This window comes from Lates calcarifer, linkage group LG23 (assembly GCF_001640805.2).
Source record: "Lates calcarifer isolate ASB-BC8 linkage group LG23, TLL_Latcal_v3, whole genome shotgun sequence".
Classification (NCBI taxonomy): Eukaryota; Metazoa; Chordata; class Actinopteri; family Centropomidae; genus Lates; species Lates calcarifer.
Window position 1 is genome coordinate 16,614,551 of NC_066855.1, and position 20,588 is coordinate 16,635,138.

A 20,588-nucleotide genomic window follows, 5' to 3' on the forward strand; every position below is an offset into this window, starting at 1 on the left:
ATGTGCTTTAAGTAACTTTAGAAGTAACATACTGTAAATGTAAAAAGTAGAATGTTTTCCTCTGAATTGCAGTAGATATGAAGCAGAATTGAATTGAATGTTATAGTAAATTGTATTAAAGTATTGTCATGATTACTGATGCACAAATATACAGCATTTCACTTTCTTTTTTTCAAGTATATACTCTTTTTTTATTTCAGTGCATGATATTTTATAAGCTGATTATATGTTTTGTATGTGCCGTGAAGACTTTATGTATAACTACAGCCATCAGATAAATGTAAAACATTCCCCACTGAAATGTAGTGGAGTATGAGTACAATTACCTTAAAACATTACATCAGGGCAGTGCTACAGTATGTGTTGTTTCTACCTCTGTAGGTGTATGTGTATGTATCAGACTGTGGGACCAACAGTGCTGAAGAGACAGTGTGATGCTCTTTTATGATACATAACAGGAAAACCACAGGAACACTGTTGGGTTAGGAAACCTTAAAAAGATTTTTTCTGTCTATGTTTGATGTCTAGACACACGAAACAAAGTCTGTCTGAGGATGTCTGGGCTAATTTAGAACAAGTAGGGCATTTTTGGTTTTCTAATGCTTCTTATGCTCTGACACACCTGTGATCAAAACAACTCAAACATAATAGTCCCTTTTCTAATCTGTAAGTATCTGGTTTTACCATATGTTCAATCACTGTTTGGCCCTGACATTAGGAGGGTTTTAAAAGAAGAGGTAAACGGCAGCTTTCCTCTGTGTGTTCACGTTGCTGCTCTCCTTCTGAGACTGCGCAGGTACAATGGTCAGTCATCAGTGGCTCCCCTGGATCAATAACCCAACACACGGAGCAGTCTCAGTTACTTCAGCCAAGCAGGAACATGAAATATGTAAGTAATATAATAACTAACTTTAGGATAAAGTCAAATCCTGAAGTAAACAGATTCAGCTTAACCAGGGGTTTTATCATATGTGCATGTGATTGAGCGCTAAAATCCTTATTTTTAAGAAATTAGCTGGTGTAATGAAAACATTTCAGCCTGTTTCCAGCTGAAATCAGCAAGTTTCAAGAACTTTCTAGAAATGAGCATCTGTGTCTCAAAACAAGAAAGGATGAGACAGGGCTAGAAAAATTTGTAACACTTAATTCATGGTGTAAGTTCAGTTCAGATTTTCATTTTCTGTACTTGGAATTTAAATACAAAGCCTATTGTAGCATTTCTGACTCATTTCTCTGTCACACTGTAAGGTAGCACAATCTTGAAGCAGAATGTTGGCTTGATGAAGATAAAGTGAGGTGCTGGGCTGCATGTCTGAGTGTTGAAAAAGTGATACTCAGTGTAGGGAAATGTGAGTTAGCACCTGTAAAAAAACTGTAACAAAACTTATCCAGGTGAACTATAAAATTAGTTCTGTACAACTGCTGCTACTACTACTAATTATTGTTATTGCAATCTATTAATCTGCTTGTTTTTTGTTTGTTTTAGCTTCAGGTTGCCTCTGTACCAGAAAAAAAGTGAGCTGTCACCGCCTCTGTCCAGTGATCGGTCTCTCATCGCTCTGTTTGTTGCTGCTTGTGACCTGTGCAGCACTTTCTGTCCTGTGTAAGTGCAAGTTATTTGATGAGAAACTCAAAGTGCAGATCAGTCAAAATGATGAGTGACCACTGAAGAGAATTTTGTTTTAGCACCTGAACACTTCAACATCTTGGGAAATATGTTTATTATATATATTTGCTGAGAGTGACAGAGTGACACATCAATCTACTGACGCCCTCCTCTCACTCTTGGGAAAATACCAAAAAAACAAAAAAAAAACAAACCATATTTAACAGAATGCTGAACTAGTCTTTTAAGGGCAATATGTGTTTTTGATAACAAAATTGAATCAATGTATTTAATTTATTAACAATTACCCTTGCAAGCATGTTGCCTTATCTTTCTAAATAATTCTTTGTCTTTAACTTTCAGATACTAATGAGTCAGAAAGCAAGCCAGAATGGAAAAGCCTCTTTGATTACCAGAACATAAGTGACAGCTACCTGACTCATACTAAAGCAAACAGTGACCTGAAAAAAGACAATGCAATCTTAAAGGAGCACAGTGCCTGGCTAGAAGAACAGACCAAACTCCTCAACAGGACTTCAGCTAAACTTATGTCCACGAATCTTGCTCTGAGTTTGGAAAGCAGCGAGTTAATGGAGCAAATTGTGAATTTAACCTCTACAAACTTACAGCTCACACAAGAACACGAGCAATTGGTCCAGTACACGTCAGAGCAGGAGGAAGAGAAGCTGAACATGTCTAAAACTATTGAATGTTTGGTCAGCTCCAACACTCAGCTACAGGAGGAGAAACGACGACTGTCTGAGATGAGCGGCCTTCTGAGGGACGAGCTGTTTCAAGCGAGAGGAAAGAATCTAGAGCTTGTGGAAATCAACAACAAGTTTCAAGGAGAAATTCGCAATCTGAGTGGGAAGATTGGAGCTTTTTCAAAGGATGACTTTGAGAAGCTTCAGGAGGAAGTAACACAGCTTCAAGAACAAAACCAGAACCTGAGTATGATGCTGGTGAAAGAGAGGCAAGAGGCAGCGGAGCAGGACAGAAGCAGGACAAGGGAGATGGATCAGATGATGGCGGATATACATTCAGTGAATGAGACCTACCAGTCTGTAGACCTCTACTGCCCTGTGGTTAACCAGAAGACCAAAGGTACATACCAGTATTTTTTTCAGTATTAGTAGTAGCTTTGATGAAATTAAAGTTCAGATTTATGAGGCTGGTCTGAGTTTCACACATATGCATCAAAAGCAACAATCCATTAATCCGTCTTTTCATAATTTTCAACTTTCTCAAGTCCTTTAGTTACAACTCAGGAGGTAGTTGTAGTACCCTGCAGTTTTTAGCAAATGTTACTCAAACAGGAAAAACTAGAGTGTCACACAGTACAGCACATACCTTCACTAAAGCCAAATCTGCCACTTTAAATGGATCTGCTCCAAAATTTAATGGGTTCTTCCCTGTCCCATCACTTCTCTAAGCAATTAATATGCTTTTCAAATATTCATTTGGTTCAACCAAAATTTTAATTTGTGTATCATCAGCGTAACTACACAGAGAAAATGCCTTTTTTCCACAGAGCGGATTTGTAAAAAATGCCACGACAGCTGGAGACTGTTTGAGGCAAAGTGCTACTACTTCTCCTCTCGCATGCTGACCTGGAGCTCCAGCAGAGCCTGGTGCCGGACACAAGGGGGCGACCTACTCATCATCAACAGTGAACAGGAGCAGGTGGGGGACAAAAAGAAAAGAACATACTACAAAGGCAATACTATCACTTTATATTATAATCTGAGATCACCTTTCTTTCCCTTTCTAGAGCTTTATTTTTGATACCAGCCAGGCTCTGGAGCGGTCCAGCACCAGGCTGTGGATCGGTATGACTGATGCAGAGGAGGAGGGCGACTGGCGCTGGGTGGATGGCAGCAAAGTCACTTCAGATGTACAGTGAGTCAAAGCACAGGGACACTGTGACTGTTGACACAACAGGGTTTGGTTGTTTGTCTCTATATGGCAGCCCTGTGATAGAATTGTTATCTGTCCAGGGTGCACCCCACCTCTCACCCAGTGTCAGCAGAGATTTACTCCAGCCGAGGATAAGCGGTATAGATAATTGATGTATGGATAATCACTGTCACAAGTCACTGTCGAGCTCAACACAAAATATCTCTATACCTAAATGTATTGATGACATTTTGAGTGGTGACTACAGGGGATATCAAAAATATGATTAAGATTAATGTGAATCTTTGTGAATTTTCCACAGGGCTGTCTATTTCTATTTAGAACTTTACAAGTGATTGTTGATATATTTTGTACTCTGTTAAGTACACTGTAACAACAGAGACAGATGAGAAAACTGTGTAATGTGAGCGGTGTCACTCACAGCAGTTTATCTCCCACCTCTGCAGCTCCCCTCAGCTCCACACAGTATTTTAGAATCTTTCAGCTCACTGCTTTTGTTTTCTGGCCCGCAGCTGTACTGTTCTGGTCCAGTCTCACCGTTTTCAGCATTGTTAAACCCACAGTACGCTGCCTGCTCAGCACTAAACTGCTAAACTCAGAAACAGTTAAAGATTAGCTAGTGAACATAGTGGAGCATTTAGCTTAGCTGCTAAAGAGCCAGGTATTTCCCTCAGGATTTGGTGGAGAACAGAACAGTGAGTGTTGGTCTAACATTCATCAGCTGGCCTTGAAAATAACTCCACATGAATAATGTTGTTGTGTTAGATGTTTAACAACACTTGTTTGCCACATCAACTAATAACACAAACTAATAATAATATAGTGTGTCCATGTTGTGCTTACAGCTTGTTTCTGCTAGCCACTAGTGACCAAAACATCAGGTTAAATGAAAAGTCTATTAATGTTAACAGTGCAGATGCACTGATATAACTAGGGACATTGCACCAAAGAGACTTTATTTAACACTGTGTTATGTTACTCAGCTGCGCCCGCTCTTCCTGCAGGTATTGGCTGAACAGACCAGGAATGGGGACTGAGCCCGATGACTGGAAGGTGGAAGACCCTCTGGGAGAAGACTGTGGACACATAGATACCAGCGAAAACACATTTGTGTCCTGGATGGACGGCTCCTGTAAGATACCTTACAGATGGATCTGTGAAAAGAATGTTTAGATTATCCTATAACATTTTTATTCCTCATTTTACGTTGTAAACAAACCACTAACTGTAGCAAATTATAAGAATATATCTATGATTCATTACTTTCTGCCATATATTCAAATCAAAAACATTAAATGAGACAGTTGTGTGTGTTTTTCTATACCTCATTTGATTTCAGAACTGTATAGACTGAAATAGAAAATTAAAATATTTTTCAGACTATTGACAGTACAATTGAAAATAGATGTTTTTCTGTTACTGTGGTGGAAGTAAGTACATGCACATGGTTCACCTCTGAGAAAGAAATCAAAGCATCCACCAGCTTTTCTACAATGGGTGCACTGTACCTATGCAAAAGTGAAAAGTGTGCAGATGTTTTGATTTCTTTGCATCCGGGACCTTTTAGATTTCAGATGATGAGAACACATTTGTCCCAAAATATCAAATATCTTGAGCTTAGTCACATTTATCTTGTGTGAATGTAGATGAATCAGTTGAAGGATAAGGCTTGACATTTTTATTACTGTCCTTAATGTCCCTGGTCTTACTTAACTGACTTACTTAACTCCAAGCCCACTGCTTTCTAATTAAGATATACAGTAAATCTTTAAAACAGCCCGCAAATATTTTGTTTCATTTTTTTAAAGGCCCAGTAATTTCATAAAGCAGGAAATTATTATTATATATTATTAGTTTTTTTAGCTTAAGTTCCTCAAACAGGATTAAACAGTGCATTTGTTGGGGACTGTTTTCAGCAGCAGATAAATACACATTTGATGAAGATTTACAGCAGCATGATGGTGTATGTAGGACTGACATAAACTACTGTGTGTGTGTGTGTGTGTGTGTGTGTGTGTGTGTGTTTTCATGGTGAAGGAAGAACATGTCACCCAGTGCAATAATGTGGCTCATTAATGTGTGTTTTTTTTTTTTTTTTAATAGTTTTTGGACAACAATGGTGCGCTATGGCACAGAGGAATAAGATGCTTTAGATAGACACACATTACTTGGTAATAGGAGCGGTTAATTGCTGCTTTTTCTTTCCAGGAAATTTGTTGACAAGTATGAACATACAGATTATCACAAGCTTTATCCTATAAAATAGTTTAATTATGAGGAGTCAATGACTACTCCTGCTTGGGTTTTCTCCTCCCACACAGTCGAGAGCATAGAAATCGTATTGATCCCACTATAGTGGCTGTCAGCAACAAGAGGACTGCTAACAAAAAGCATATAACATCCACAGAATGATAGGCATACCAGGGCATCTTGTAAGACTCAGTACGTAAATGTGAAGCACCTTTGTGCCTCATGACAAACTCAATCCAGAAAAGTGCAGTTTCCAAAGGATGCGCTGGCTTGTCTCGATGGAGGTCAGAGAGACGCTTCATGTTACTTTTGTAGGAGGGATTGTGAAGAACCTCTTGTATTGCTTCCAGAAAGTTCTGGCTGGTGAGTTTGGTTGCATCCACCACTTTAGCAGCTCCTCGTGTTTCCAATCTCAAAACGTTTTCGAACTGGTCAAACAGAAGAGGAATGCCTATTATCGGCACCCCGTGGTAGATGGACTCATAGACCCCATTCGTACCACCATGGGCCACAAAGGCCTTGATCTTGGAGTGACCCAAGAGGTCATTCTGAGGCATCCATTTGACCAGAAGGGTATTGTTACCCAGATTGTTGGGGCGTTCACCAGCATGCCTCCATATGACCTTTTGAGGAATTTGGGCAAAGGCAGCAGCGATTTCAGAGGTGATTTCTATAGGTAGACCTTTAACCAGTGTACCCAGAGACATCAGGATGAACCCATGCTCTCCTGAACTTTGAACAAACTCCTCCAGCTCTGATGATAAAGGCTTAGAAGGCTTACACTGAAAACCACCAATGTAGACAATGTTTGGCATGGTGGGTCTGGGGAATTCAAAGACAAAGTCCACCCTCATGAGCCAGATGTCTGCCCCTTGTAGGAGGTGATAGAAGGTCACATCTGGACCAAAATACCTGGCCACCAGTTTATCATAGTGAGGGCATACTATAAACTTGTCAATGCACATGTTGAGGATATAGTGGAATGTATTTTTAACTCTTTGCCCAAAGGTCATCTTATCTGATGCAGCATTTCCTGAAGTTGGGACATAGGATGTTGGAGATGGAGCAACCACAAAATGCCCCTCTCCACTGGTGACCCATCTCACATTAAAAATGGTTGGCAACTTAAGTTCATGGGCCACCAGAACCCCTACAGGCAAGCCTGGGTCCAGAAGAACCATGTCAAAATGAGTATCACGAATACTCTGCATGAGAGTCTTGTTCTCGAATATTTCTACACCCAACAGACTGGCCTGTTGGTGAATTTTTGATAGCGCACCGAGCATTTCCCGGTAGAAGCTCATAAAGCCAATTAGAGATGCCCCCTCTTTCTGGATTGCCAGCATCTTGACCAGGAAGGTGACGAAAAAGTCTTGCTCCTCTATGCTGATGGCTTCTGGCAGGGTGACAGTGATGGTGCGGTAATGTGGCGCATTGTCTTTGATATACCAGCTAGTGGCTGTGCGGACCACTGTCACCTCATGGCCTCTGGTGTGGAGGCTCTCGATCAGCAGGTTCATGTTGACCCAGTGGCTGCCATCCACTGGGAACACCAGGATTTTTCCTCCCTGGATACCAGGACTCATCAGGAGGAACAGACTCACTGCCAGAAGAGAAAGTCCTGAGATGCTCCCCATGGATTAATTCTGAGGAAAAGAATAATATATACAAGTTTAATGTGGGCAACTGTGAATTTTGCAGCAATAACTAATTATGATGAGTCCATATTTCATGTTTGAAGCTCTTATTATCTATACTAAATTCCCTCCAATGGACAAACAACATTATGGATTGCTTACAGAGATAGACCTTTTTATTAAAGAGTAAGATCCTTTTTGCTTGAACAGGAATATCACTATATATCACTACTAGACTACCACTGACATAAACCGTAATTTGACTTTCATTGGTGGTAGAAGTATTCAGATCTTCACAACTAAAAGTACCACACAATAACACAGACAAGCAAACAAACATTTAAGTGAATTTCCAAGAAAATACACAACAAATGCAAAATATTTGTTGTTCTTTTCTTTTCTTTTGGATTCTAGGATGTTGTGTTTTTTGCCAATTTCTGATGTTTTACTGTTTTACTTATGTGATATATTAGATGGTGATGCTGTGTAGATGATGAAGAGATCTCTGCTGACACTGTCTTGCTTGTATATAGAAGTTTATTACAAAGAAGTCCAGCATCAAAACAATCCTGTGAGAGGATCGAGCCAATATGGATCTCTCTCCCAACAGCTCTCAACATCAGTATATATATAGTTAGTTGTCTTTATGATTTATAGTGAGACATCGGAATCTCACTCATATTCTAAACTTTACCAGAAACAGAGAGGAAGGGAAGGAGGCCCCTCTCCCTAACACTTACACATTTATGTTCACAACTATTAACCTAAACCTGAACCCCCAACAATAGAAAAACATGAGTGGGAAACACTTGTGTTCAGAGACTCCAAAAAAATAAAAATCATATATGAAACTTCAGACCACTAACAAAGCCTCCTGTGTGACACATAGTTTTCATTGTTTTGGCCTTTAATATCTACAAAATCCGATTTCCTACATGGTGTCTGTGGCTAGGATTTGCTTATGAAACCAGACGGTCCTAAAACAACCCCGAAATGTTTCTTAAGCAGCTCAAAGTCCAGTGGAAATCATGCAGAGACTAAGGTTTTGTGTTGCTGCTATCTGCAAATTCAGCATCTGCATTCAGCAGGGACTTGCTAACAGACTAAAAACAACAGAAAAAAGACACCCTCAAGTGCCCAGTGTCTGCATAATGTTCATTGTCAAGAAAGCTAAAAGAGGAATCTAACGGCACTTCTGCATATGGATCAGCCACTTCCAAGAATCAAGAACTGTTGTAAATAGCTTGAGTCCTGCACAAGTTAGTGTCAGCAAAACAGTCTCCTGTTTTCTGTAATGCTGTGTAGGCCTTTAACGGAGTTGGTCGAAAATAGAGAAGTGTTGTGACCTACCTTAAATCCCTGAAACTGTAGAGAAATGCACTTTGTGTCCTCTCTGGACAAGTGAAGCCGAGCGTCTGTATGGAAAAGAATCCAAACTCCCTGATTATTGTGTTGCATAAGAGAGAGGGGATGGTGGGGGAGGGGGTTTAAACAAATACACTTCAGATGTAAGTGAGAAGTTAGCTGCCGGGGGAAACATGCAGTTTTGCACTGAGCCCGCCCACTTTGTAGCACACACAGGAAAGTGCAGGGAGTGCACACACACACACACACACACACACATACACACACACATCAACTCAGACACACGCACACACTTTCTACAGTAACACAATATTTTCCCACAATAGTCTCATAAAGACTGAGGAAAATCTAGCCTGTTCTGACCTTCCTTCCACTGACAAGAAAGTTTTAAAGCTTTGTAAGCTTTTTTTTAAAAAAAAAAAAAAAAAAAAAAAAAGATTTAAAGGCTTTTATTTACAGTTATTGACAGTGAGTTCAGTCCATTAAAGTCCATTTGGACAAGTAAATGAACTGGCTTTTTAGAAACTCGAACTTACAGTTATTGCTATTTCTGGCCAAGTGACTATGACATATTAACACCATTAACTAGTGTGTTAGCATACATATCCAACAGACACAACGCAACTTTAAGATTCATTCTGAGTTGAGTCTCTCGATGCTTGATGAATATAAGTTGAGTATTGACTCTCCTTTTAGCTCTAATTTGATCTAATTCCTGTTCATGGTGCATTCTGGTGCACTGGTACTGGTGCTTTGTATTTTTAGGAGGAATTTTAAGACTCAACTAATCCACTGCTCTTGAGGAGAGGAAAAAAAGTAAACCATGCAGCCACACAACCACCAGGCCTTTGACACAAAAGACTCTTGAAGACACTGATTCGTAGACACTCTCTCTCCAGAGACTTGGATAGTTTCCCTGTGTTCTGTCATGTAGTTCTTTTCTCTGTCTCTCTCACAAACATAGATATAGATATCTAACATTTATAATCAGACAGCTGCAGCTTTTGTGCAGCTCCTGTTCTGGCCACATGTTTCTCACACATTGTATTTTGGTATTTATAGAATATTAGTTGTTGGGAGCTCGTTAAGCAGTTCCACTTAAAAGACCTGAGACATGGGATATTTAATTGCTCGTCTCAGGTCAGGGTCTCCTCCCAGTTGCATGTGCCTAGAGAACCTCCACAGGTAGCTGCCCTTTGAAAACCTCTTTTCTAGATATATAATCACTCATATATAGCCAGGCAAGGTAAAGAGGGTCCCAAAAGAAAATCTTGCATAGGAACCTGTTGTCTTACGCCTACCCTGTATAAATGTAGTCTAATTCTGGACTGGTAAATATCTAAACTGTATGAAATGACTATGTAACATTTTCTAGCTTTACGCAATTAACAATTCTTGATCCTAATTCCTCTCAGATCTATTGTTTGTGAGGCATGGTTCATATCAGCAGATGATTCTTGTGAGCAAAATCAAAATGTGTTGTTTATAAGTCAAAGTATTTCTTTTTTTCACTTTTATTTGGATAGGACAGTGGAGATGAGACAGGAAACAGGGAGAGAGAGCAGGGGAATGACACACCAGTAAAGGTCTGGCCACCCTGGGAGTCGATCCAGGGACCAGCTCCTTAGGGAAATCTGGCTTAGGAGTACATGAGCCCATGTGGTATGTGCCCCAACCATTCGGCTACAGGGGCACCCAATAAGTCAAAGTATTTCTAACCCACATCTCCTGCTTCACTGATTGGACTCCAGGGTTACTAACACCTGACTCAAATTAGCTTTAATTGATTTCATCAGATGAGGGGTTCACATACTTTGTTCAGCCTATACTGTGAAAGTTTGAATGGTGTTGAAGTTTTAAATATGGACCAGAACAGTAAAATGATGTGTGTGTTGTTAGTTAAAATAGATTGAGTTTCTTCATAACTGTAATTTATATGAAAATCTGACCATATTTTAAACAGGGCTATAATTTCTCTCTACAGTCGAACAAGGAGCAGGTGGTGGTGATGGACACCAGCCAAAAGCTTCAGCCATTGTTGTGTTTACAATACAAAACACAAAACACTGGTGTTGCTTTCTACCACTGGAGACAGCTCTTAGCAAGTAAAAGAAATGAAGCTTGACGCTGAACTTACAACGTTTCTTCTACACTGGTAAGTAAAAATGTATTAATGCTAACATTGATTGTGTAGCAATAGCAAGACTTACAAATACATAAATGCAGATCAATTTTAAAGGGTTCACTTACTTTAACAGTTAACAGAGGGACACAGGATTAGAACTTGAATGTATTATTTTTTTTTTTTTTTTACTGTGTCTGCAAGTGACAATTACTGCTCAAAGTTTGCTCTTCTGTAGCTTTGGAGACAAAAGTGTGATTCTCACTTCAGCCTCATTTTAGTTTCTGTAGGTGAGACAGGACAAATAGCAAGACAGGAGTCATACTTGAGACTTAAAGGAGATACCTTGCTAAGCTCCTTTGGAAACAAAAATGAGCAATACTAGAACCGCTATGGAGCAATATTTGAGCTTACACACATAACTGCATACCTACATTTAAAATCACCAATTAACCTAACCTGCATGTCTTTGGACTGTGGGAGGAAGCCAGAGTACCTGGAGAGAACCCACACAGACACAGGGAGAACATGCAAACTCTGCACCACCCTGGGCAAACTGGGGCTCAAACCCAGAACCTTCTTGCTGTGAGACAACGGTGCTAACCACTGCAGCACCGTGCGCCCATACATACTGTATATGTATGGTTATGACAGTACTAGTATAAAGTTTGGACAGACCTTCTCATTCAATGACTTCCCCTTACATACAGTAACAACACCGCGCCCAGTGGAAATGAATTATTGCATTTTTACCAGGACAAACAGTCAAGGTCCAGTTATTTTAACTCCCAGTTGAGGCAAGGGAGAGAGAGAAAAACGAAAAGAGAGGTATAGATGTGTGATTCTGGTTTTCTTCTACAGTGATGTTGATAATATAAGTGGATGGAGTTCAGTAGAGGAGAAGAACACCTGCTCTTTGGCCAGATTAAAGTCTTTAACTAAATGTAGGAATTTTGTCTTTAGTGTTTAGTCTTGTACCTGCACTGAGCCTTTACCCGTGTTTAACCAACTACATGAACATGAGGCTGGTGTTGTTTCAGGGACCATGTGGAGGTTTGTCCTAGCTGTCAGTTTGCTCTGCCACAGCTCTGACGCCTCAGTCACCTGTTCTAGTATTACTCTTTTTTTTTTTTCCCCAAAGGAGCTTAGCAAGGTATCTCCCTTAAGTCTCAAGTATGACTCCTGTCTTGCTATTTGTCCTGTCTCACCTAGGCTAAAGTGAGAATCACACTTTCGTTTCCCAAGCTGTACAAGAGCAAACTGCAGTCTGAGTTCAGCTTGAGATGCATGAATTGACTCTAACAGAAGGCTGGGATGAGAATAGATTCAGTTCATGGAGAGAGCTCTCTGATAACTCGACCTGAGATCAAGAAGAGGCACAAAAGTTGTGGAAATCTGAGAATTATTTTAGAGCTCGATGGAATTTCATTTGAAGCTTAAAAGGAGGCTAATTTGAGACTTTGTTTGTCTCTCTGCTCTGGAGAAAAAAACTGAGAGACACTAGAAATAAGCCATAGTCTCATTTTGGTTTCACACAGACCTCCAACTGTCCAGGTGACATAAATGAAACACTTTTGAGAGCTCTTTTTTTGATTTTCTTTTCCTCTGGCACACTCTTAGCAAGCACTTTCAGTGGACTTCCTTCCTGTTAAATAAATAGAAAAACAAAACAAAACAAACGCTGAAACTCATGTTGAAACTGCTTCTGCTTTCACTTAGACATCATTTGTTAATGGAAAGGGAACAGCTCTCAATTCATTCACACACCACTGCATTTGGCCTTTGAGCATTTGACTGCTGGATTATCAGAATGTCCCATTTTTATTCTCCGTCCGTGTTCGTCCTGGTCTTCTTTGGAGCGTGGTGCCTGTGTGCAGCTGATGTTGGGGATTTCGCTCCATGCCTGCAGTTCTTCTACATGTCCTGGCCTCCTAAAGGCCTGGCAGGGACCCCGATCTGCCAGCGTTACATCAACCAGTATAGATTTGCCACGTTGTACAGTCGACCGCGCCGCTCTCCATTGTTCTCGGCTTATTTGTACACAGCACCAGCAGGAAAGAGGCCCCCAGCATCTTGGAAGTATGAGCCACAGGTGAGGATCTTTAAATATTGTATTGTTTGATTTATTGATTTAAAACATGAGTTGACAGAGAGTTGAGTTTTTAAGGTAAGTGAAATGTGATTTTCAGCTTTGTTTTTAGTGGAAACAAAGAAGAAAGTTTTGATATTGAATTGATGCACAACTCATGCAGGTGATCTGTGAAGAGGTTTAATTTACTGGTATATTCAGATGTGTCTTTAAATTAACAGCTTGTCTGAACTGCTATAACACCATATATCTGCACTAAAATGTGATATGATTCCTCAACATGTTCAAAAAGATATAACTCATAAAAAAACAGAATATTAAATTTGACTTATTTGAAATATTGATCTCCTAGTTTATCATCAGTTATATATATTCACATGGTAGTAAACTCTGCAGCTGTGTTTTTAGACAGCAAATAACAAGAAAATGAGGAAATGACTCCCAGTAAAGGAGAACTCATCTTATTTGTGGGTTCACAGTTTGTCTACTCTCACAGGTGCAAATAATACAAATGTAATGTTCATATCTTTTTAGATTTAATAGCTAGATAGAAAACTACATGGCCAAAAGTATGTAGACACTGCTTGAAATTTTACTTCCATATGTGATCAGTCAGTGTATAACAATGGGCATTAACCTGCTGCCATAAATAGCTTAAAGGTCTGACTCTCAGTCGATGTTTCAGTTCATCCCAAAGGTACTTGATGAGGTTGTGGTCAGGGCTGTGTGTAGACGAGTCAAGTTCTTTGACTCCAAACTGGTAAAACCATTTCTTTATGGAGCTGGATTTGTGCACAGGGGCTGTTGCTCATGGATCTGTTTAAACAGGAAACACATTGTCCAAAATATAGCTGTAGGACGCTGTAGCTTCCATCGAACATACCAATGTTTTCATCATGTTTTCAGTATTGTTTCTGGGAGAGTGACACATGAATTTTCATTTGTCTGATATTTTGTCCACATAATTAAGTCAGTTTTCCTTGGAATTGCATAATGAAGTATGATGTCATCACTGTTTTCTTCCACTCTCCAACAAACAGTTAGCCTACCCAGGAGCTGATGGCAACATGATCACCTTCCCTCCAGGCCCTGTGGACCAGAACGTGGTGGACAGCCAGGCGGTGGAGATGGACTACACTCATTCCACCTACTCTCGTGGCCACTTGAACCCCAGCCTTCACCACCAGAGCCACGAGGACCGCTCCGCCACCTTCACCCTCACTAATGTGGTTCCTCAGAAGGAAGGCTCTAATGAAGGGCCCTGGAAGGACCTGGAGCAGATTGTCAACAAGGCCTTAGTGGCCTACTGTCTTGGAAGGGCTTACGTAGTGACCGGCATCATCCCTTACCAGACTGAGGAGCACTGGCTCAAGAATCATCGTGTGGCTGTGCCTGAGTATCTTTGGTCAGCCTACTGCTGCCCGAACTACAACAATAGTCTTCCAAAAGAACTGAAGGACACCTTTCCCACATATGCTGCTATAGGCCGCAACGACCCCAACAGCACTGAGGAGATTGTAGCCTGTTAACAAGACGGCTAAGCTACTGTTCAGGGGATACGATGTGAGACAGATGCCACTGGAAACACTTGAGATGTATCTGAAGGACAGGTTTAGTACTGTTTTCAGTGTTTTTTATGAGCAGTGCTCTGGATCAGACTGAACCTGCACAGACTGACACAATGTGGCTGTGTTTATGCCAGAATAAGTATACTATATACGCCAGTTAGCCACAACACTAAAACCACTGACAGATGAAGTGAAAAATAACAGCAAACTAAAAAAAAAACTGACAGATAAAGTGAACAATGATCATCTTGTCACAATACATTGTTCTGCTGGGAAACTTTGGGTCCTGGGATTCCTGCAGATGTCACTTTGCACACATGCCAACCACCACCAAACAAAGCACACACCCCCCCCCCCCCCCCCCCCAAATTGCAAAAACTGCTCAGAAACGTCTTGAGGAACACAACAAAGTCCAAGTTGTTGACCTGGCCTCCAAACTCCCCAGATCCCAATCTGATCCAGCATTAGTGGGATGCCTGCCTAATATTGTGTAGGTCCCCCTTGTGCTGCTAAAACAGCTGTGACTCATTGGGGGCATGGGCATGAGACCTCTAGGGATCCTTTGGGTCCTCTGGTTTGTGGGGTGGGGGCCCTCTGTGGATCTGACCTCTTCCAACCCATCCCACAGATGCTGGGTCAGATTTGGATCTGGGGAGTTTGGAGGCCAAGTCAACACCTCGGGCTCTTTGTTGTGTTCCTCAAGACATTTCTGAGCAGTTTTAATGATGTGGTGGGAGCACTGTCCTGCTGGGGTGAGGCCCCTGCCACTGGGGAGTGTTGTTGCCAAGGAACATCCAGATGATGATGGATCCAAGGTTTCCCAGCAGAGCACTGAATTGTAACAAGATGATCATCATGACATTAAGTTAATCTGTCAGTAGTTTTAATGTTGTTGTTCATTGGTGTCTACTGTATTTTGGCAGTGGTGTGGGAACACTTCCACTGCAGGTTTTCATGCACCAAATACTCTTGACCACTAGATGGTATACTTGAGTATGCAGCTGGTGGAGATCAGTTTGTGCTGGCCTCTGGTGACTGTTTGCTGCAACTTGGAATTAGTTGGAATTGGAAATAAAGTTTCATCTGTACAGAATCCATTTCTTAAAAACACATCAGACCTCACTATCTTGTAAGTCAATCTGTCTTTTATCTTATGGCTCACTAAATAATGTATATTATCTTTCTTTTGTTTTATATTTCAAACTGAAATCACACTTTTATTGACTGATTTGCAGAAGGCACTGCTGTTGGAGGTTTTGTGAACATTAGAGTAGAAATTATATTTGTGCTTCAAATCAGCAACAAATAGAGCAAATTACTGAAATGCAGAGATTAATCATTTTTGACAGACATTAACTTGCTCCACGAGTTGGTCTGGACTGCTCTGAAGCTTTGCCAAGAAAGGTTTTTTTTTTTTTTTTTTTTTTTCTTTTTTTTTTTTTCTTTTGCAGTGATCACTAAGACACACATTTCGTCTCAGACTCATTATGGATTTATTACATGAACAGATGGTACAGTAGCACAGGAGTACAATGGGTTAAACATATCTAACACTACACACTTGTGTGTCAAACTGGATTACTCTGACAAAAATGAATCACCAGCTTAGTAGTTCTGGTGCATCGGCGCACTGAAGAGCTTGTCCCACACCTCCACCTTCATAATGGCCCTGCCCATTGGGGACATGGTAGCCTTGATGTCCAGGTTGGAGCCCTCATATGTGATCCCACTACCGCTGGACTCCTGCCGCACAAAGCCCTGCTGCTCTTTGTTGTAATACATCTCTTTGTACAGAGCCTCGTTGCACTCTTTGTCGTGGTTGAAGATTCCCACTGCAAACCAGTTCTTGTACATGTTGTAGTCGTAGGGCACAGAGAACATTATGGCTAATTTCTCTGCTGCACGGTTGCTGTGCCTCTCAAACAGGTCGTAGGTCAGGACACCCACAGCACCACAGGCTTTGGCGCTGGTCTTGCTGAAGTTGCACACCTCTGTTTTCAGTGGGCGCACGGTGGGTTGGGGTGGGCTGTGGCAGTTGCCACTCTCCAAGTAAACCCTTTTTTGAAGAAAGGACAGGAATAAAAATATAGGGGGAAAATTAGATGAGAAACACACAGAAACTGGTATAGTTTTGTTAAAGCTGCATCTAAATTTTAAACCTGCTTTACAATGTAGCCCTCCTCTGTTGGATTTTGTCTTTAAAGTGTTGTACTTACTTGGCATCCATTAAGCAGTAGTTATTGGTGAGGTTGGTGATCTCGATGGTGACATTTCTCCGGCTTTTGAGGTTGGCAGCCAAAGCCTCTGCTGATTCACTCATATTGTTGCTTGTAAAAGCTGTGACAGAGCAGGAGAGGTATAGAATGTGATTTGCAGATCTGTACTACAATGCAGTGGAACAGTAAAACATGCACATACTGTCATTAACAGTGCCTGTAATAAAAGATGTACTGTGTTAAATCCTTCTACAACACAAACACAGCATCGGCTTACCTGTCCGGATCACAGGTGTGCTTCTCACTCAGGCAGTGCCAGATTTGAAACGCTGGGCTCACACTTTAGATCGTTCTTGTTGGGGAATGTGTGACACCCAAAACTGTCTCCACCCACAGTACACACCCTCAGTGCTCCTATCACTCACCACCTCAAACATTTTGTCCTGTCTTCATCATAGGTATGTGTGCTTTATGGAGGCATGAAGACAGGGTGTAACCAACAATAACAGCCTAACTGTAGCTTTTTGTTTTCATACTGCTTTTATTTTTCCAAGCTGGAAGCCGGTTTGTTAAGTTTTCTGGGACATTGTGTCATGCCTCAGTGTCTCCAAATGGACCACACCTTATTTTTTTTTAGGTCTGTGATGTTGTATTTACTGTCTGCATGGGGAGACAACCATGCCATACCTCTACATTGCATGCTGTGTCTGACTAACATTGTGTTTATTGTAATAATTTGACTCAAAGTGAAGTAGAATTCATTTTAAACTTTACATCACTTTTCATCTGTTTGTTGCTGCATGCAAATGTTTTCTGCCCAAATTAAAGATAATGCAATAAAAGTCTACGACAAGAAATCAGTTGAACTGTTTTTTATTCATTTAAAGCACCCATACATGACATGACTTAGAGGAATATCTGCATCAACTGTGTTCCTACAACACCAATGCACTCATTTGGTTCAGAGCATTTCATTCTTGCAACAATACAAACAGACTTATCAGCCCATCTTGTCATACATCTCAAGTTTAATCATAGCTCTGCCCTGATCAGACATGCAGGCCCTCACGTCCAATGCCCTTCCGGTGTACTTCACCCCCGAGCCATTGGCCTCTTGGCGCACAAAGTTAGTGAAGTCTTTCCCCTCATACATGTGCTTGAACAGCTTCTCATCACAGGCTCGCGTGTGCTCAAAGATGCCCACCCCCAGCCAGTTCTTGTAGAAGTTATAGTCGAAAGGCACTGAGAACATGATGGCCATCAGCTCGTTGCAGTGGCGGTTGCGCATGTCGAAACAGCTCATAGGTCAGGACGCCCACAGCACCTGAAGCCGTGTTGTCGTCCTTGGTGAAAGAGCACACCTCGCTCTTGGTGGTGCGCACAGTGGGCTGTGGAGGGCTGAAGGAGAAGCCACTTTCCATGTGAACCCTGGAGAGTAGAAGAGGGTAGATGTAATCATCATACCTGCATAAATATACTGGTATCACAATGTAAAAATACTCCATTACCACTAAAAGTGGTCCCTGTGACTGATATATTGTGCAACAATACTGAAGTGGACCTAGTTTTATATAGTCCAGTGGTTGTCAACCTAGGGGTTGGGCCCCTCTAAAGGGTCAACAGACAAATTAAAGAAAGTACAAAGTAAATCATAAAATATTTCCTTCTGAAATGTCATGGAGTTTAAAGTATAAAGTTGTATAAAATGGAAATACTCAAGAAAAATATACCTCAAGTATATTTCAGGCATCGTGTTGACTGTCTGCATTGGTTCAGACTCAATATTTCATGTTTGAGTAAAAGGCCACATGTCTATCAGCGGTTCTTACTTTGGGTTTACGAGACAGAAGGTGGAGCTGACATTGGTGATCTCAATGGTGCAGTTGCGGTTGGTGGTGAGGGAGACAGAGTGGGACTCTGCGGTCTCAGGCATGGTGGCGGCTGCTGGAAACGGCTGAATGACAGAGGTAAAGAAGACTGTTTTAAGTTTGTCATCATTATATTGTTATATATGTTTTTTTTAATATTATTTTCTTTTAATGAACAGCTGTGAAGCTTTTTATTAAATGCAAAGAAGTACAATCACTGGTTTTGCTTAAACATGCACCTGTGTGCGATGTGTTAGATGAAAACAGCCTTTCTAGATTCACACTGTGACATGCAGATGAACATGTAGAACTTCATCTGGACACAAAATTAAGCTCTAGAGACACCTCCACTGATCATTATTACAGACTTTTATCCACTAATATTAACATTTTACATTTGCCTTTTGAAATTGTTCTAGCTTTTAGTGAATTCTGCACAAGAATCTCAAAGTAAATGTACTTACGTCTCTTTATGTCACACACCCAGGATGGCAGAGAGTCCTCTGAAAGGAAGACAGAGTTCGGTTTAGTGGCATGTACAAAGACACACCTCACATGCTGTGAGCTTCCAGTAGGTGTGGCTGCACCAATGAGCATGTGATGTCAGTATATGTGATAACTTTAACTCTTAAGTTGATAGTCCGAACATAGATTGGTGCACGGCGACATTTGGTATTTTCTCTAGTGTAATTTAAACAGTTCAGCTCTTGATGGAAAAGTACTGGTGGTCAATAGATCAGCTGTCAGTGGTTGACAGTTGCTGGGTGAAATACCTGAATATATGGTAGGATTTTAGGGGTAAACAGCAGCAGCCACACCCATCAGACAGCTGATCTGTTGATGGTGATGACTCTTCTTAGGTGAAGCCCAAACCCTCCAGACCAGTTCATCTAAAGTAACACATCATGGCAGTTGGTCATGAATTATAGTTTCTAGTTCATTTCTTACATGTATCCAGTCAGTCTTTTCACTATGGGGTTGGTGGAGGTGGAGTCAGTCCCAGCATGCACTGACTTGAAGTACAGGCGTCCCAGCCAGTCACTAGAGCAGGTTACAAACACACAAAAAGCCTGACTGCACGTGGGTGGGTCACTGAACAGGTCTTTAAATCTGTCACAGCCCATTTGCCTTCATCTACAGTACTGAAAGACATGCAAAATAAATAAAATAGAAGAGGATGTGCAATGACTGTGATTACAAAGTAGATGCAAAGCAACAACACACGACGCAGAAAAAGATGCATAATAACCACAAAGAACTGCAAAACAACTACACTGTTTGTAAATGACCCCTCAGAATTATTTTATGACCCTTTTTAGTTGCCTGACTGATACATCAGAATTAGCAATCTAATAATGTCACATAAGTTATAGGGAACACCCTTCCACAAAATGAGTATTTCCCTTTGATATTTTAGCACATCAGCTGATAAAACTGTACTTTTACTGAGGCAGGATGAGTAATTTTGCATTGTTATACTGCTACCCTGACTTAAATATAGTATCTGACTACTTCCTCCAATGCTGCAGATGTGTACTTATTCTCAGCACATGCATATTTGTGGACTATGGGTGAGAACAAAAAGACAAGACTAGGAATCGTTGTTACTGTTGATAAAGCAAAAGCGTTGCTAACCATGGAGTCACAGTGCCATCCTGCAAACTTAATTTAAATGAAGAATAACAAGGCATTCTGGTTTAAGGTACTGACCATGTAATGTCAGGGATTTGCAGTCTGGTTGGGGATCTTTGTTGCATGTCACCCTTAATCTCTCCTGATACCTGCATTATGCAGTCTGTCAAACAGAACCACAGTAATGTTCCATACCAACTTTTGTGCTTGCTTATACAGTCGTCTAGCTGGTTTAACAACACTTCATTGTCTTTGCTGCTCCCATGTCTTTTTGTCATCTTGGCAAAACTTCATATTCATCAAAGTACAGTTAACAGA

The 20,588-nt window shown here is 40.9% G+C and overlaps 4 protein-coding genes across 4 annotated transcripts; 1 reads left to right on the forward strand and 3 right to left on the reverse strand.

Annotated features, from left to right (window-relative positions):
- Nucleotides 1-5,707: 5,707 nt before the first annotated feature.
- On the reverse strand, nt 5,708-8,958 carry LOC108892052 (UDP-glucuronosyltransferase 1-2). The gene is made up of 2 exons (XM_051066345.1): nt 8,761-8,958; nt 5,708-7,419 (listed from the first exon to the last, which is right to left on the reverse strand). Exon 2 carries the CDS (start codon nt 7,408-7,410, stop codon nt 5,812-5,814), a length of 1,599 nt encoding a protein of 532 aa, XP_050922302.1. The 5' UTR covers nt 7,411-7,419; nt 8,761-8,958; the 3' UTR covers nt 5,708-5,811.
- Nucleotides 8,959-12,627: 3,669 nt separating this feature from the next.
- Nucleotides 12,628-14,917, forward strand: LOC108891978 (endonuclease domain-containing 1 protein-like). The gene is given in 3 exon segments (XM_018689374.2): nt 12,628-12,989; nt 14,027-14,506; nt 14,508-14,917. Coding segments are annotated over 3 exon segments (903 nt in total). The 5' UTR covers nt 12,628-12,707; the 3' UTR covers nt 14,649-14,917.
- Nucleotides 14,918-16,023: 1,106 nt separating this feature from the next.
- On the reverse strand, nt 16,024-17,403 carry LOC108892058 (DELTA-actitoxin-Afr1e). The gene is made up of 3 exons (XM_018689498.2): nt 17,048-17,403; nt 16,771-16,891; nt 16,024-16,610 (listed from the first exon to the last, which is right to left on the reverse strand). The coding sequence occupies exons 2-3, from the start codon at nt 16,872-16,874 to the stop codon at nt 16,160-16,162; spliced, it is 555 nt and encodes a 184-aa protein (XP_018545014.1). The 5' UTR covers nt 16,875-16,891; nt 17,048-17,403; the 3' UTR covers nt 16,024-16,159.
- Nucleotides 17,404-17,627: 224 nt separating this feature from the next.
- LOC108892059 (DELTA-actitoxin-Aeq1c-like) lies at nt 17,628-19,532 on the reverse strand. Its single transcript, XM_018689499.2, is given in 5 exon segments — nt 17,628-18,064; nt 18,066-18,198; nt 18,600-18,724; nt 19,103-19,141; nt 19,412-19,532. Coding segments are annotated over 3 exon segments (531 nt in total). The 5' UTR covers nt 18,704-18,724; nt 19,103-19,141; nt 19,412-19,532; the 3' UTR covers nt 17,628-17,770.
- Between the last annotated feature and the right edge of the window lie 1,056 nt (nt 19,533-20,588).